Source organism: Dinoponera quadriceps, unplaced genomic scaffold (assembly GCF_001313825.1).
Source record: "Dinoponera quadriceps isolate SergipeBrazil2010 unplaced genomic scaffold, ASM131382v1 scaffold676, whole genome shotgun sequence".
Lineage (NCBI taxonomy): Eukaryota > Metazoa > Arthropoda > Insecta > Hymenoptera > Formicidae > Dinoponera > Dinoponera quadriceps.
Window position 1 is genome coordinate 1404523 of NW_014554818.1, and position 13574 is coordinate 1418096.

General features: G+C 40.3%; 2 protein-coding genes across 4 annotated transcripts; one reads left to right on the forward strand and one right to left on the reverse strand.

Moving 5' to 3' along the window:
• The first annotated feature begins 555 nt into the window (after nucleotides 1-555).
• On the forward strand, nucleotides 556-4085 carry LOC106742184 (farnesyl pyrophosphate synthase-like). Its single transcript, XM_014614895.1, has one exon. It carries the CDS (start codon nucleotides 1069-1071, stop codon nucleotides 2278-2280), a length of 1212 nt encoding a protein of 403 aa, XP_014470381.1. The 5' UTR covers nucleotides 556-1068; the 3' UTR covers nucleotides 2281-4085.
• On the reverse strand, nucleotides 3745-13030 carry LOC106742183 (DDB1- and CUL4-associated factor 6-like). Of its 3 annotated transcripts, XM_014614893.1 has the most exons (17): nucleotides 12526-13030; nucleotides 11942-12096; nucleotides 10633-10750; nucleotides 10358-10536; nucleotides 10145-10280; nucleotides 9915-10075; nucleotides 9631-9802; nucleotides 9314-9565; nucleotides 8843-9224; nucleotides 8438-8547; nucleotides 8273-8356; nucleotides 8150-8201; nucleotides 7941-8078; nucleotides 7154-7406; nucleotides 6959-7064; nucleotides 5193-5276; nucleotides 3745-4796 (listed from the first exon to the last, which is right to left on the reverse strand). In XM_014614893.1, exons 1-16 carry the CDS (start codon nucleotides 12614-12616, stop codon nucleotides 5218-5220), a joined length of 2448 nt encoding a protein of 815 aa, XP_014470379.1. In that variant the 5' UTR covers nucleotides 12617-13030; the 3' UTR covers nucleotides 3745-4796; nucleotides 5193-5217. The 3 variants fall into 3 exon arrangements, with proteins under 3 accessions (XP_014470379.1, XP_014470376.1, XP_014470380.1); XM_014614890.1 differs by having other exon boundaries at nucleotides 3745-5276; nucleotides 12526-13029; XM_014614894.1 differs by lacking the exon at nucleotides 3745-4796 and having other exon boundaries at nucleotides 9416-9565.
• Nucleotides 13031-13574: the final 544 nt, after the last annotated feature.

Below are 13574 nucleotides of genomic sequence, written 5' to 3' on the forward strand. Positions count from 1 at the left end.
GTCAGAAGCGAGAAAATATATGCCAAGATTTTTTCCGTTATACTATTAAATAAGAAGATAAAGATATTTTAAAGATGTTTTATGATCCTTACGATCTTAGACGTGTTGTGTTCATTCGTTAATAATGGGTTAATAATTCCTTAATAATTATTGCGAAATTGGCAAAATTTTTCTGTTCAATTTCCGTTCAATCCGTTCTATATATAGTCGGTCACAGGACAATTGCAACAGTTTTCCTCTTACATACTTCAGAATAAAACAAAAAATATGACGATGCTAACTTATAATTCACAAACATGCGCACTAAATAGTTAAAATTAGATATGTTTATGTCAAAATGTGTTTATGTGATTTTAACTGCCTGATTATCTACTGCGCATGTTCGTGAATATGTATATATTTTTTTATAAAAATATACATTTGCATTATTCGCATGCGCGTACACACATACATACACATACCGTTTTGCATAATTAACTTTTAACTTTAAACTAAGCTAATTTAATTTTTAACCTAACTTTTAATCGAGTTAATTTTTGTTTATATAACTTTTAACGTAAAATCAATTGACTTGTGGACAATTAACTTTTAATTCAACTTAGTTGACAAAAAAATTAAAACCGCCCAAATCTGCATATTTGTGTAATTAAAGTTATATAATTGATGTCCAAGGTATATAACAACAACTGAAAGGTCGGAAAGCTCTGCTAATTGTGTTTCTTTATTTAACACGTTGACTACCAACTACAAGATATCTCGTAGGTTGTTTAGTTGCCAAGTTTAGTTGTTTAGGACGCCAACTACGAGTTATCTCATCGCTTCATTACTTGATTAAATCAAATTGGCTTTTTAGACCAGGATCGTGAAAAGTTCCGTGGCAATCAACGTTAATGTTAATCTTAAAAATGAAAACAACTCTGATATGATAGAATGAATCACAGAACGTTATAACGCTCGCGCGCAAATTGTAGTCAATACTTATATATACGAGCGGCTTGAAGCGGTCCTATTTAGTCTTCCTTCGCTATCGTCTCGTTGTTTGTACTCCGGTGCCTTTTATCGTTGAAAATGTCCATCGCACGGAATCGGTTGCTGTTGATACTCAAACAGGCACAGTGTAAAAACCTCGCAAGGACGATGAGCCTGCGATACATATCTTACACGAATAAAATAGTAGAAAGAGCAGTTTATACGAGCGGATCGGATAACATGCAAAAAGCTCGTGTCACGACGAAGTCGTTACAGTTAACCAGTCAAAACGAGACTCGTGAGTTGATGACCGTGTGGCCGGACATCGTTCAGGATATCGTGAGCGTGAGTCAAAAGCTGAATCTTCCGGACGTTACCGAGTGGCTGACAAGAGTACTCGAGTACAACGTCCCGGGTGGGAAAAATACTCGCGCTTTGATGTTGCTCTACGCCTACTACATACTGACACCCGCTGACCGGATAACTCGAGAGAACGTTTACCTGGCGCGGATTTTAGCGTGGTGTATGGAACTGCTGCAGGCCTTCCTCCTTGTGCTCGACGACATCGAGGACCGTTCGTTGATCCGCCGCAAACAATTGTGCTGGTATCGGCACGAGGACGTAGGCTTAACGGCGATAAACGACGCTGTGTTGATAGAGAGTGTCATGTACCATCTACTACGGAAGCATTTCAAGGGGCGAGAGTGCTACACCGTCATACTGGAGACTTGCCAGGAGATCATGATGAAAACTTTGATGGGTCAGTGTCTGGAATTCACAAATTTCGGCAAAACGCTCAACCTGGATCGATTTACGATGGATCGATACGACGACATCGCCTATTACAAAACTGCATATTACACGTTCATTCTGCCAGTGATAGTAGCGATGCACTTTGTCGGGATAAAGAGTCAAAAACTGTTCGGACAAGCGACAGCAATTCTGATGAAGATAGGACACTTCTACCAGGTCCAGGACGATTATCTGAGCTGCTACGGGAATCGCGAGGTCCTCGGCAAAATCGGCACTGACATAGAAGAGGGCAAGTGCACGTGGCTGGCCGTCACGGCTCTCCAACGCGTTACTCCCGAACAACGTAATATTTTGGAGGAGTGTTACGGGTCCACCGATTCGGAGAAGGTGAAACGCGTGAGGAAACTGTACCAAGATCTAAATCTGCCGAGATTATACTTGGCATATGAGAGGGAGACGTACGGCCAATTGAATGCTCACATACAGCAAATGTCGCGCGACCTGCCGCAAGAACTTTTCCGAATGATATTGAACGACATTTACCGCAGAACGAAATAAAGCGAAACACTTTTTTTTTCTTTTCACTACCGAGGAAAGAGCCGATAATAACCCAATGTATGTAGACTAAGCGTCATTAATGCAGCCCCGTTTCCTAGCAGTGATATTAAACATTTTCGATCAGTCTTGTCGTATCTAAATCTATATTTGCACCATGATTATTGGTTATTCGAGAAATTGACGATGATGCTGCAGAGCAGCTGATTTGTCAACGTCTGTCAGTTTGATAACTTTAGATGCAACGTAGTTTTAGATGTCACTTATGTTAGGAAATGGGACTGCATTAACGACGCTCGGTGTACACACTCGATATTATTTAAATATGTGTTTAACACGTTCGTCCTTACAAAAGACCAGCGTTACATTTGCGTGACAGCAAGAATTCTTTTTTCTATGTCCACATTATTAAACTAGAAATTTATCTTATGTAATTATGTGAAATAAAAATATGAAGTGCTCCTTGGAAAAGGTCCTTCAAATAGGGTCTACTAGCGAACGTGTTAAACTTGATGAAATTGTAGAATTAAAAATGAATGAATATGATAACAAGGGATAACAAGGATAAAATGAAAAAAAAAAGATCAAATGTAAAAAAAAGGACATCTCGCGTATACATACATTACTTATCTCTTGCCCACAATCTTGCTTTAAGACGTAAGCAGTAAACAAATTGACCAATTACGATCGATTATTCTTCTAATAAACAACCATAGTTGGTCAATTTCATTACTGCTTACGTCTTAAAGCAAAATTGTGGATAAGGGATTAATTTAATCCAATGATAAAGCCTATCTCGTTAAAGCGTATAGTACGCGCGCACACACACACACACACACACACAAAACGTAAACAGTAAGCAAATTGACCAATTGCAATCAATAATTCTTAGAGCCTAAAAAGAAGATTCAAGAAAAAAGTGTAATTGATCAATTTGTTTACATTTTTGTGTGCGTCATTACTGTAAACAATAATTATTCATTCCGACGAATTATTCATTCTCAATGAGTGATGACATTTACGCAGCTAGAAATCCTCAGCTGACATTTTTTAATCTTTCACTCCTGCAAGCTCCCGAGTTCAGAAATGTTTACAGATTCTACTTTATCCCAAGCTATTCTGATTTGTTCTATCTGATCTGTTTACTATATATTATTATTAATTTGATTACTAATTTATTTGCGAAGCAATGTGGTGATTTTAATTTCTATAATATTAAATTAACTTTTGTAGTTGAAAAAGCGTAGTTGCATTCCCTCATTTCAGTTTCTTCCCAATCGTTGCTTTTATTTGTTCCTTCCTCGGTTTATACACGCGTTTCTCTGCGGAAAACTCTGAATTTGTTTCGAAAGATCCGGTCGAAGGAATTTATTCAACAGTAAAGCGAAACACAAACGGGAAGAACGAAAAGGATCGGACAATTCAGGATGATGCCGATGGAGGATAACTCGATAACAACTCAGTACATAACTGCGTTCATTCTCACACTTTTATTACAAACAAACCCTTCACGTAATACACAATTGTAAAGACATGTCGTTTAACTCTTAGCATGTAAGTTACTTATCTAACGATCGCTCTATCATGTTAGCTATCGTATTAAAATTGCACAAGCGACGCGACGCGAGATACGGTATTAATAGTGCGCGTTTATTATCTCGTCAATCTACAAGGAAATCCTTGATTCCTCGCAAAAAACCTGCCTACATATCTCAAGCGGATTATTACTCTTGTTATTGCTTTTCCTTTCAGTTTGTTTCTTCTTTTTAAATTTGAATACCTGTAAGGCACTTACAAGTTCGCCTTACGACAATAATATTTATCTCAATGTTCTAACATTAACGGACTCGCGTCTTTCCTTTCTCTACGAAGTTAAGTGCAAATCGTATTACTGACTTCGTTAAGATCCGCTCATTCCTCGAATATCTCGATGATACCATCTGTGACACAAACGGAAAGTGTAATGACCGTAAGCGATTCTGCGAAATGCACGCGAGAATTCATAGGGGTTATCATCGTGTATGCCGATAACAGTAAGAAATCCCTTTCTCTAAGAAGCAGCTCCGCACAACTCAGTCGCCATACATCTCGTACCTTTGTCTCGAGCAAGAGACAATTCTGCGAGATCTTATTGCTACACTCCTGATACACGCTCTCGCGCGCGCATTTTATGTCTCGTTGTAGTGAAAATAAATAATTCAAGTCTACATATATAAATGTGATATTACGCAGAGTCTCTCGAAATCTTAACAATTCACCGATTACACGAATCGATATTTTTGTCTATCGCCACCACTGCCGTCAAAGATCGTCGACAGTGCAGTCTTCTGCCGTTCTTCGTATATAAATATTAAACAATACACAATAAAAAGTATACGTGTAGCAGAGACGAGAGACGTCCCTTATTGCAAACTTTCGACTAGCATACTAATTTTTCCATTTCCTTCTCCCTTCGTTTTCTCTTTTATATTTATCGATGCGCCGCACTGCCGCTTGTTCCGCTCGACGGCGATCTCTATCTATAAATATGCAAAATCGTAATGCATAGATAACACGCAGTATGAGTCGGATGAAAATTATCGTTAAGGGGCTAACGTATCGCGACAATCACGCGGATCACGTCAAACGCAAAGTATATACAGAGAGTGAGAAAAAAAAACTAGTTTTTTCCTCGGCACGCTAAACAACACGATTCTACTAGGAATTCCGTGTTATAAACAAGCACGTGAAATGGCAATGACAAGGGCAATTTTCGATTTGACTGCTATTGCATATATATCTAAGATACCGAGCCTCAGAAATTCAATTCGTCACACATATGATGCAAGATTTATCGGCACCGAGCAAGGTATCCTACGCCGCCCGCGCAAGGAGACGTTATCGTGATACGCAAATTATACTTTTATTATCGTCACCATTTGCAGTATCGTCGAAGACGACTTAGCCACCTCGTAACTCGCCGCTCTCGTCGCCGCTCCGTCTCCTGTTGCGACCTCGACCTACAAAACAACCGACATAACTTTGCATGATTTTATCTGTACAAATTTATCGGCCGTTTCCTCAGACCGTAAAGATATCTTAATAACAAGATTCTGTTATCCTGTCCGATATAATATGTAAAGAATAACACATTGTGCGCAACTTGCGACGTTTTAGTTTCAACAAAGAAGATTAATGTAACAAACAACCGACAACTAGATTCATGAACTGCTCGTTACGGTGTAGTGTGCGACTCGCTTCGAAAAAATCATTTATTCGTTCCATTTATCGTCGACTTTAATCCATCCTTCCGACTAGAGGCGAATCTTCGGAGATTAGTATTGATTTTGAATACGAGATATCGTATAGACACACACACACACGCACGCACGCACGCACGCACGCACACACGCACGCACACGCACACACACACATATATGTAATATAGGATAACATAACATATACATACACATATTTCTAATATGCAAATACGAGTAAAATAAATTAAATGGCGTCATTCTCATCGAAATCATAAATACCTCCCTTGCTCATATAGTGATCAAATAGAACAGATACTTACATATCTCCTTCTTTGATTAATAAAGATAAATAGACTCTAATATTTCCTTCCGAAGGATTTTTTTACACGATTCCATGCTATATTATTATTCGGAGCAATTTTAGCAAGAATGTATTGAAAAATAATTTGACAACCATCGGAGTCGGAAATTTCGTACACATCATCTTCCTTTAATAAGTATAATTTTTACAAGAATTCAGAAACAACAAAGAATGTGTTTAATATATCGCACGTATATATTAAAAATATCTCGCCAATTTCTTTATCGAAAAGTTTATTTTTTACAATTTTGAAGTGTGCATGTGGCAGTGTGACTTTACATTACGCAATTGTCCATCACAAATTAATTTTGGTACTTATAGTTCTTATATACATGGCGCAAGCGTCAGATCTATAAAAAAAAATGACAATTTATTAATTATATAATTTCTTACATCTTTGTAACATTCTGATTGTATTGATAATGGCAGTACACTTACCAAACGCGCGTTTTCAAAAATATCGAATCCACAACACATCTATCTTTCGGAATGACGAACAATATTTAATGTCCGTTTTTCTTTTCTTTTCGTATAATAAATAGCATAACATTTCTGGGAGATATTTCAAGCAATTAAAAGTAAAAGAAACGAAATCTCGGTAAATGGACACTCAATCTGTTCTTCTTAATCCGTCCGTTATTGGATGGAATCTACTCGGTGATCGAACAAATGCAAAACACATTGGCTAATGATAACGAATGTGCGTTAAAAACAAGAAACTAAAACAGAATATCTCATAATTTTAAAGGAAATATTTAAAAGAACACAAAAACACCGAAGGCTTCAGTCATATATTTTTATATACAGTGAAAGAAAAAAAAAAAGAGAGAGAGAAAATCTATCGATTCACCGAGATTGTAATCAAGACTAAGATATCTGAGCATGTACACAGCCAATGCGGGGGAACTTAGGCAAAGCTTCACAGCATCCAAAGCAAACCATCACGTACTTTAATACCTGCGCACGACAATGGAAGACTTCCCGAAATCTTCGGTTTATTATCCCTACTTATGTATCGCTCTGTTAGTATAGCGAACTACCGCGAAGAGATCCTGAGAATACTAATATAAATGTTCACTACCTCTGCGTATCTGATTGAGGCATGCCAGCATTCTGATCATAAAAACCGCAGGTACAGTAATAGTGTCTTTGGTTTCTTCCAGCATGACCGCGTTTCTCTTTTTCAGCTGAAAAACACAAGGAGCGACGGTAAGATAATCGTCTTTTTCCTTTCCTTTTTTTTCTTTTACAATTGAAAGAAACGACGGCTGCTTACGTCTTCGGCGAATTTCTCGTCGAAATCTGCCTTCTTGTTCACCGGCGCCCACAATTTGACATCGTAGTCGATGCCGGATGTGGCCAGGATCGGCAGGTACGGGTGCGGTTGCAGGCAATTGACAACGTGGTGATCCGCCTCGAGCAACATACAAAGCCTGGCGGTGTCCCTCTCCCACACGAACACGTGACCGCAGTCACTACCTGACATGACGAAATCGTCGCCCCAGAAATTCGCTTCCTTGATCATGGTCCTAAAGAAACTAGAGTCAAACGGAGGAAGGGCGAACGATCAGATAATATGGCGGCGGCCTAACGATACACGGCCCAGTCCGCTCGGAGGCTTTTTTCGGAACTACACGGGCCAATGATTTGGCTTCCGATCTACCAGACACGTTCAAAACGTAGACGAGAGACACTTTGATTAGACGGCAGGATTCGGTCGGTCGAGAGAGATAAAAAGAAGTTATCATGTCCGTCATGATAGATTTGGTGATACATCGACTATAAACTACCGTGATTCGGCTCACAAATGCATCGCCTCGCCCCTCAACAGCTCCTTGGCGTACTTTGACAAAATCGTGTTAATCTCTCTAATGCAACTAATGATAACGTGCGCTTCGTTTTTGTATCACATTTCTCACACGTGTCGTCTGACGACTTTCGAAGGCGTACGCTTCGCGTATCGCTCTTTTACTCTCGCTGTCTCATTGATCGAGCTGAGGTGAAGGTGTGTTATGCGAGTGATAAGTTGAAAATGATACTAGAGAAGATGATACAAGTCATACCTCGCGTTCCTGTGGCCCATGTATTTCCGTTTCACGCAAAGCTCAGTCAGGTAGGTCTCGTCGAACGTCTCGTGCCCTTGCGACGCGCGAGCATTGGCAATCGCTTCGTCCATCTCAGCCTCCACTGGATTTAATAATCTGTAAATATTGATTCGTCGTTGTTGAAGGAATTCAAAGAGAGAAAGATAAGCGTCGCGGGACCAACCGACCTTTCACCTGGCTGGATATCCTCGTCCTCGCTATCAACGACTTCTTCAGCCTCTGCGAAGATGCAAGCACGCTGTATTAGAATCTACGAAACGGATCGGAGAACAGAGAACGCTGATACTTACTCTCCCTGACATCGGTGTAACGATGTTTGTGATTATTACTCGGTCCCGCGTCGAGAGTTCCATCGCTACAACTTCCAGATGGTCCTGAGAAACGAGCCGTTGTGCGAAAATGAATGCGAGGGAATAGAAAGAAAGGAGCGAGAGAAAAGGAAGGTAAGTGCTCACCTGGATGGTAACTGTCGCGAGTTACTTCATCGCCGACGCCAAGCGATATGGTAGCGCTAGTTGAGCTTTTGTCAGAATATGTTAAACTCACGGCAGGTTCACTGCCATGTCTATACACATTAAGTATATTAATTAAGGATCATCGTACGCGACAGATTTTCATTATGTTTAATTAAGATGTTTATCTCGAAGACGGAAGCTCGACGATTTTCATGTTTCGAGCATTAGGGAGAATTCTCATCGTCTTGATAGAAAAGCGGCAGCCAATCAAAGCTCACGTTGGTAATAAGCAGTAGATGAAGCAGAATACTGTCGACTACCAGCGCGAGTTCTTTTGGCTGCTGCTTTTCCGTCAAGGTGTGAATTCTCGAAAGCGTGGAGAGCATCGAGAAATAGAAGTCTTACCTCTCGAGGAAACCATCTCGCATCGTTGTTAATCTATCCTGCAGATTTTCCATCATACTTTCCTGCTTACTATCTATGTTGGCGCGCGAAGCTTCGCTCGCGCTTCCACTCTCGTCCCACACGTCGTCATGCTTGGTTCTATGATGACTACTCGTGGAACAGGCGGAAGCGGCTTGCGCGTCGCTCTGACTAGATTCAGTTTCCATAGGAACATCGTCGGACTTGTTTAAATTCCCGTTGTTTGCATCGGCGGACGCACTATGCGAGGCTAACTGATCATATTCTCGCTCTTCGACCTCTATCGTTTCGGCTCTTCTGTCGTCCGTCGTTTCGTCGGTGGCTGTGCTACATCCAGCTCGATCGATGTGCGAACTCATAGTTCCTTCAAAGGAAAAAAAAAAAATATATATATATCAATGAAAGCAAATTTATTGTAGGCGCGCGAGGTAAATAAATATTTCATTCGACTACCGCTCGTTCCCGCATTATTGCCGTCGTGTCCTGAGCTTGACTCAGCCGATTCGTCATTCCTTTCCGAACTCAATTCCCCATTATTCTCGGTGTTTTGAATACCTTCCTGTTGCTCGATAACACCTTCCAAACTGTCCTCGCCGCCACCGCTGAGAGCAGCGCGAGTAGCCGGATCGTTTAACATTCTGCTGAGCACGTCCGTCATCCTTTGCATCAGGGAAGTATGAAGCACCGGTCTTGCTTGAGCGATCTCTGGATGAACGACAAGTCGAGATTACTCGCGTAAAATATACAGCAGGTAAGTCACGTAGATTTACCTGTGCCGCTGCGGCGTCCACCTTCTCTTTCTGGGCGCGCGTCGGGACCAGTATCGGACCAATCGCCGCGCAGTCTCAAGCGACGAACTGGTTGGGGCGACCTTAACGGATGCTTCTTCCCTTTTCCCTTTCCCATCGTCGCGTCTTTCCGCAGCTGCAAGCTGCCTTGATCCTAAATTGAATTTCAGGATTGAAATGACACACGTTGATCAGCGATAAGAAGCGAAGTTGTGGCTGATCGTGGGAAATGTAGGTAGATTGCAGCTACATTAACGCGTTGTTACCTTGATACTGAATAAGTAGAGATGATCGCTACTGTAACTGACAAGGACATCTTGTCCATCCGGGCTATAGCTCAACGACGTGATCCTGTAGGAATTGCCTTCGAATTCCGGCACGGTGAAACTGCACAACGGTCTCACTGAACCTCCCGCGTCTGTCCAGCCTAGGGAACGTACATAAAAATATGTCATTCTGGTCGCGCTATCGTGTAGTTGTCCAGCAAGTCCATTACCAGTGGCCGGTGTGCCGAGAGTTCTTCTGTCGAACGTTCTTACGGTGCTGTCGGAACACCCGATCGCTATTTGATGCGGCGACACCGGATTCACGGACAAAGCAGTTACGGCTCTTTGACACGAAATTAACACATCCTGGAAATAAACAACAACAAGTTCGAAGCGTGCTTTTCGAGCGCAGCTCACGCAGTCTAACGCAGACGTTAAATTACCTCTCTACACCTTGTGGCGCTACATTTGTCCTTCACTCTGAGATCAAACCATCTCACGGTACCGTCCTCCCCGCAGCTTAGGAAATTATGTGGCTCACCGGGTATTGTCGCTATTTCGTAAGTGGTGCCGGTGTGACACGTGAACTGATTATGGAACGTCTCTGTACGCCTCATGAGATCTGCAAATGCGATATTGGCACTCAGCACATCTGATAATGCGAGAACACTCGGTCTCATTAATTCGTTCTCTGCGAACGTCTCTGTTGATCAATTACCTGTATACAAAATAATGCCGTCTCCGCTGCAAGAAACGATACGATGATCGCCGCTGTTAGGCAAAAACTTGGCGCTAAAAATATTTGCTCTGTGGCTGGTTTTATAATCCGTTAGTACCTTAAAAGAGAAAAGTCCACGTAAGGACCGAACCGTGTAAGAATCGAACAGAGAAATTTGCGCTACATTTTGGATTTGAAATCCTCTTTGTAATTGTTTCAAATTAAACATACGATGCTTAATTAAATAATGTTAATTTCTGTTAATGATGTGTTTCAGAAGAATAAAGCGCTTTTGTACCATCTTCTTATAAACTGTATAAAAATGAAAAAACCACCTCGACGATATGTATATTTTCTTGAAATATATTCAAAAGAGATCTACAGCAATATGCTGCACGATATACTGCACACGGTACTATACTACTGCTGTTAATTATTAAGGTGGATCTAAACTGATGGCTCTGGATGATAAATTTAGCCACATGTACATCTGAAGGATTTACTGGTTTGGCACAGCATCTACATTTGTAACTATGTCAATGTCTAGACCTTGGCTAGAATTAACTGTCCAAGACATTTCCTTGAAAAGGTTTAATGCCAATGTAACTTGTATGACTTCCTCTTTGTGTCCTATAGCTTAGCAACACAGTATAATACTTGCTGCTATTAAAATTTTGTTCATAAAGTCTACATAGTACACAACATTACGTTATTAACATTTACTGATACCAAATCAATAATTATCCTGTTTTTTTTTTTTACATTTGTGTATAATGAAATATAAAATAATAGTCTTGAAATTACAATGATAAGTTTAACATTATTGATAAATATCTGAATACTTCCTGTTAAAGTCAGACATGAGAAATAAAAATAAAGTAGAAAAGAAAAACATATGTGTGCACATTAATTATATAACAAGATGTATGGTAATTGCTGTTTCATATAAATATATTTCGTCCTCGAAACTCACTGAAACTGAAAACGTTCGAGGACCACCTGCATAATTAAACTTCTGGATACGCGGTTTCTAAGTAAAATCAAAAATAACCTTGGCACAATCCACTTTGACAGTGTCCAGGAATAAATTCCAAGTTAAACTAAGTGACGAAATTATTTCGCTGACAATATGCTTCGATTATACTGTGATATAATGCTTTCGCTGCTAAATTAAAACAAACACAACATGTGTGCTAGTTGGCAGGATAATAATTGCTATCAATCAGTGAGTTTATTCTAATATGTATTGCTGTATATGAAACATCTTTCCAATTTTCATATAATGACAACCATGTAATTCAAAACATACCTTGTAATTATATGCATTAGTTAAAACAAGATGCTGATCATCGCTCCCGGACAGTATTAACTCTCCGCTATTGTTCCAGCATATAGAATTCACACAACCATTATGGACTTTCAGGCTCTTCAGTAATGACATACGCTGTATCAGCTGCAGACTGGCTGTAAAACAGCAAACAGTTTCTCAGAGAGAATAACTTATTATCTTTAATAGGATAGATATAAACTTCTGATCAAGTGATTAAATAGCTGTATTTTCAAAGGTTTGTGTCGTTCAATACGCAGTCAGAGGATACAAAAGGATCTATAATGACCGTTAAAATCAACAATCGCTCGAAAATAAAAAAGGATCAAATAAAAATATGACTTAAATAACAATATAAATAATCACATTAGAGATCTGTGACTGATTAATCTATTTATATTCTACGATTAAATAAAGTTCCCCAATGACACGACAGAATTCTTAAGAACAAGAACTGAAACAATAACAAGAGTGATGTCACCCGTTACACTTTACAACACAAAGGTTGTTATCGTGATTTTATGATAACACACTGCTATCTACAAGTGTACATATTGACAAGTTACCTTTACTGCTGGAGTAAAGCTTAAGCCTTGTGCTGTCATCGTATGGCTGATAGTAAATATCGCGGAAAATGTTGGAACGTGTCTTCCTCATGATGATCTCGGTGAAGCCTACCAGCTGACGACGAATCCCAGCAACGTGCGGATCACCCGGCCCGAACGAGCGTGCCGAGATGGTTAACGCATAGATGACCGTTTCGAGAGGATTATTCGTCGCAGTCGGGCAAAGTTCGAGCGGTGCGCGTCCCTCGCACGATCTCGCTCGTCCGAATCTCAGGAACTCGGTGGCGCGTAGTTACGCAGCAAAAATCCTGATGTCGGTGCGTAACGGCGACGTGACATGGCACTAAACTCGTTATGTACTAAAAATAAATGCGACGACGTGAGCGCGGAAAATTGCGCACGTACGCGAATGCGATCTCTCGCACGACAGCCTCGACGAACGTCTCTGATCGCCACTTTTGCTCTCTGTCGCGCGGAACAGCTGGGAACAGCTGAGCGAGCCTCACGCACACACACATCGAGACGGGCAATGTCGACCCATGAATCGATGTTCGATTCTGTTTTTATCGCAGGATCGATCGTATCCTCGATGTTGCCGAAATCGAATAATTCCCACGACGATGTTGATTCAATTCAATGTCATTATCAAATCTTATTACTCTGATATTTTTGTCTTCTATTAGAATATAATTTACATGCATTGTAAGATCACACGTAAGGACTTTTATCTTTTGTTAGCAGAGACGAAATATCTATTTGAATAGCTGTTAGATCGTCCTGTTGAAAAGAGAAGATTCGTTTGACCCGTCGTTGAAGCAAACTAATGACAATGTTAAATTGTTCTCGGAACAAAGTCTAGTATTTATGTTAGTAGATACTTGAAAAGTACTAGAATTTCCAGTAATTTCCTGTAACTTTTACATCCGACAAACAATTCGGAATGCGGTCTATTAAACGCTGCAAATGCTTCAAAGCGCCGTATAAAGCAATCATGGCTTTTTTTGGGCATTTCGAAGCGTTTGCAGCGGATGGATCGCACCCTCGATTCA

Bases quoted from the DNA above. Each gene is read 5' to 3' on its own strand.
- LOC106742184 (XM_014614895.1), top strand. From the start codon at position 1,069: ATGTCCATCGCACGGAATCGGTTGCTGTTGATACTCAAACAGGCACAG.
- LOC106742183 (XM_014614893.1), bottom strand. From the start codon at position 12,616: ATGAGGAAGACACGTTCCAACATTTTCCGCGATATTTACTATCAGCCA. The intron at 8,079-8,149 runs GTCGGTTGGTCC...CAATATTTACAG, and splicing joins GATATCCAGCCAGGTGAAAG to ATTATTAAATCCAGTGGAGG. The intron at 7,407-7,940 runs GTATGACTTGTA...TAGTTTCTTTAG, and splicing joins ATGGGCCACAGGAACGCGAG to GACCATGATCAAGGAAGCGA.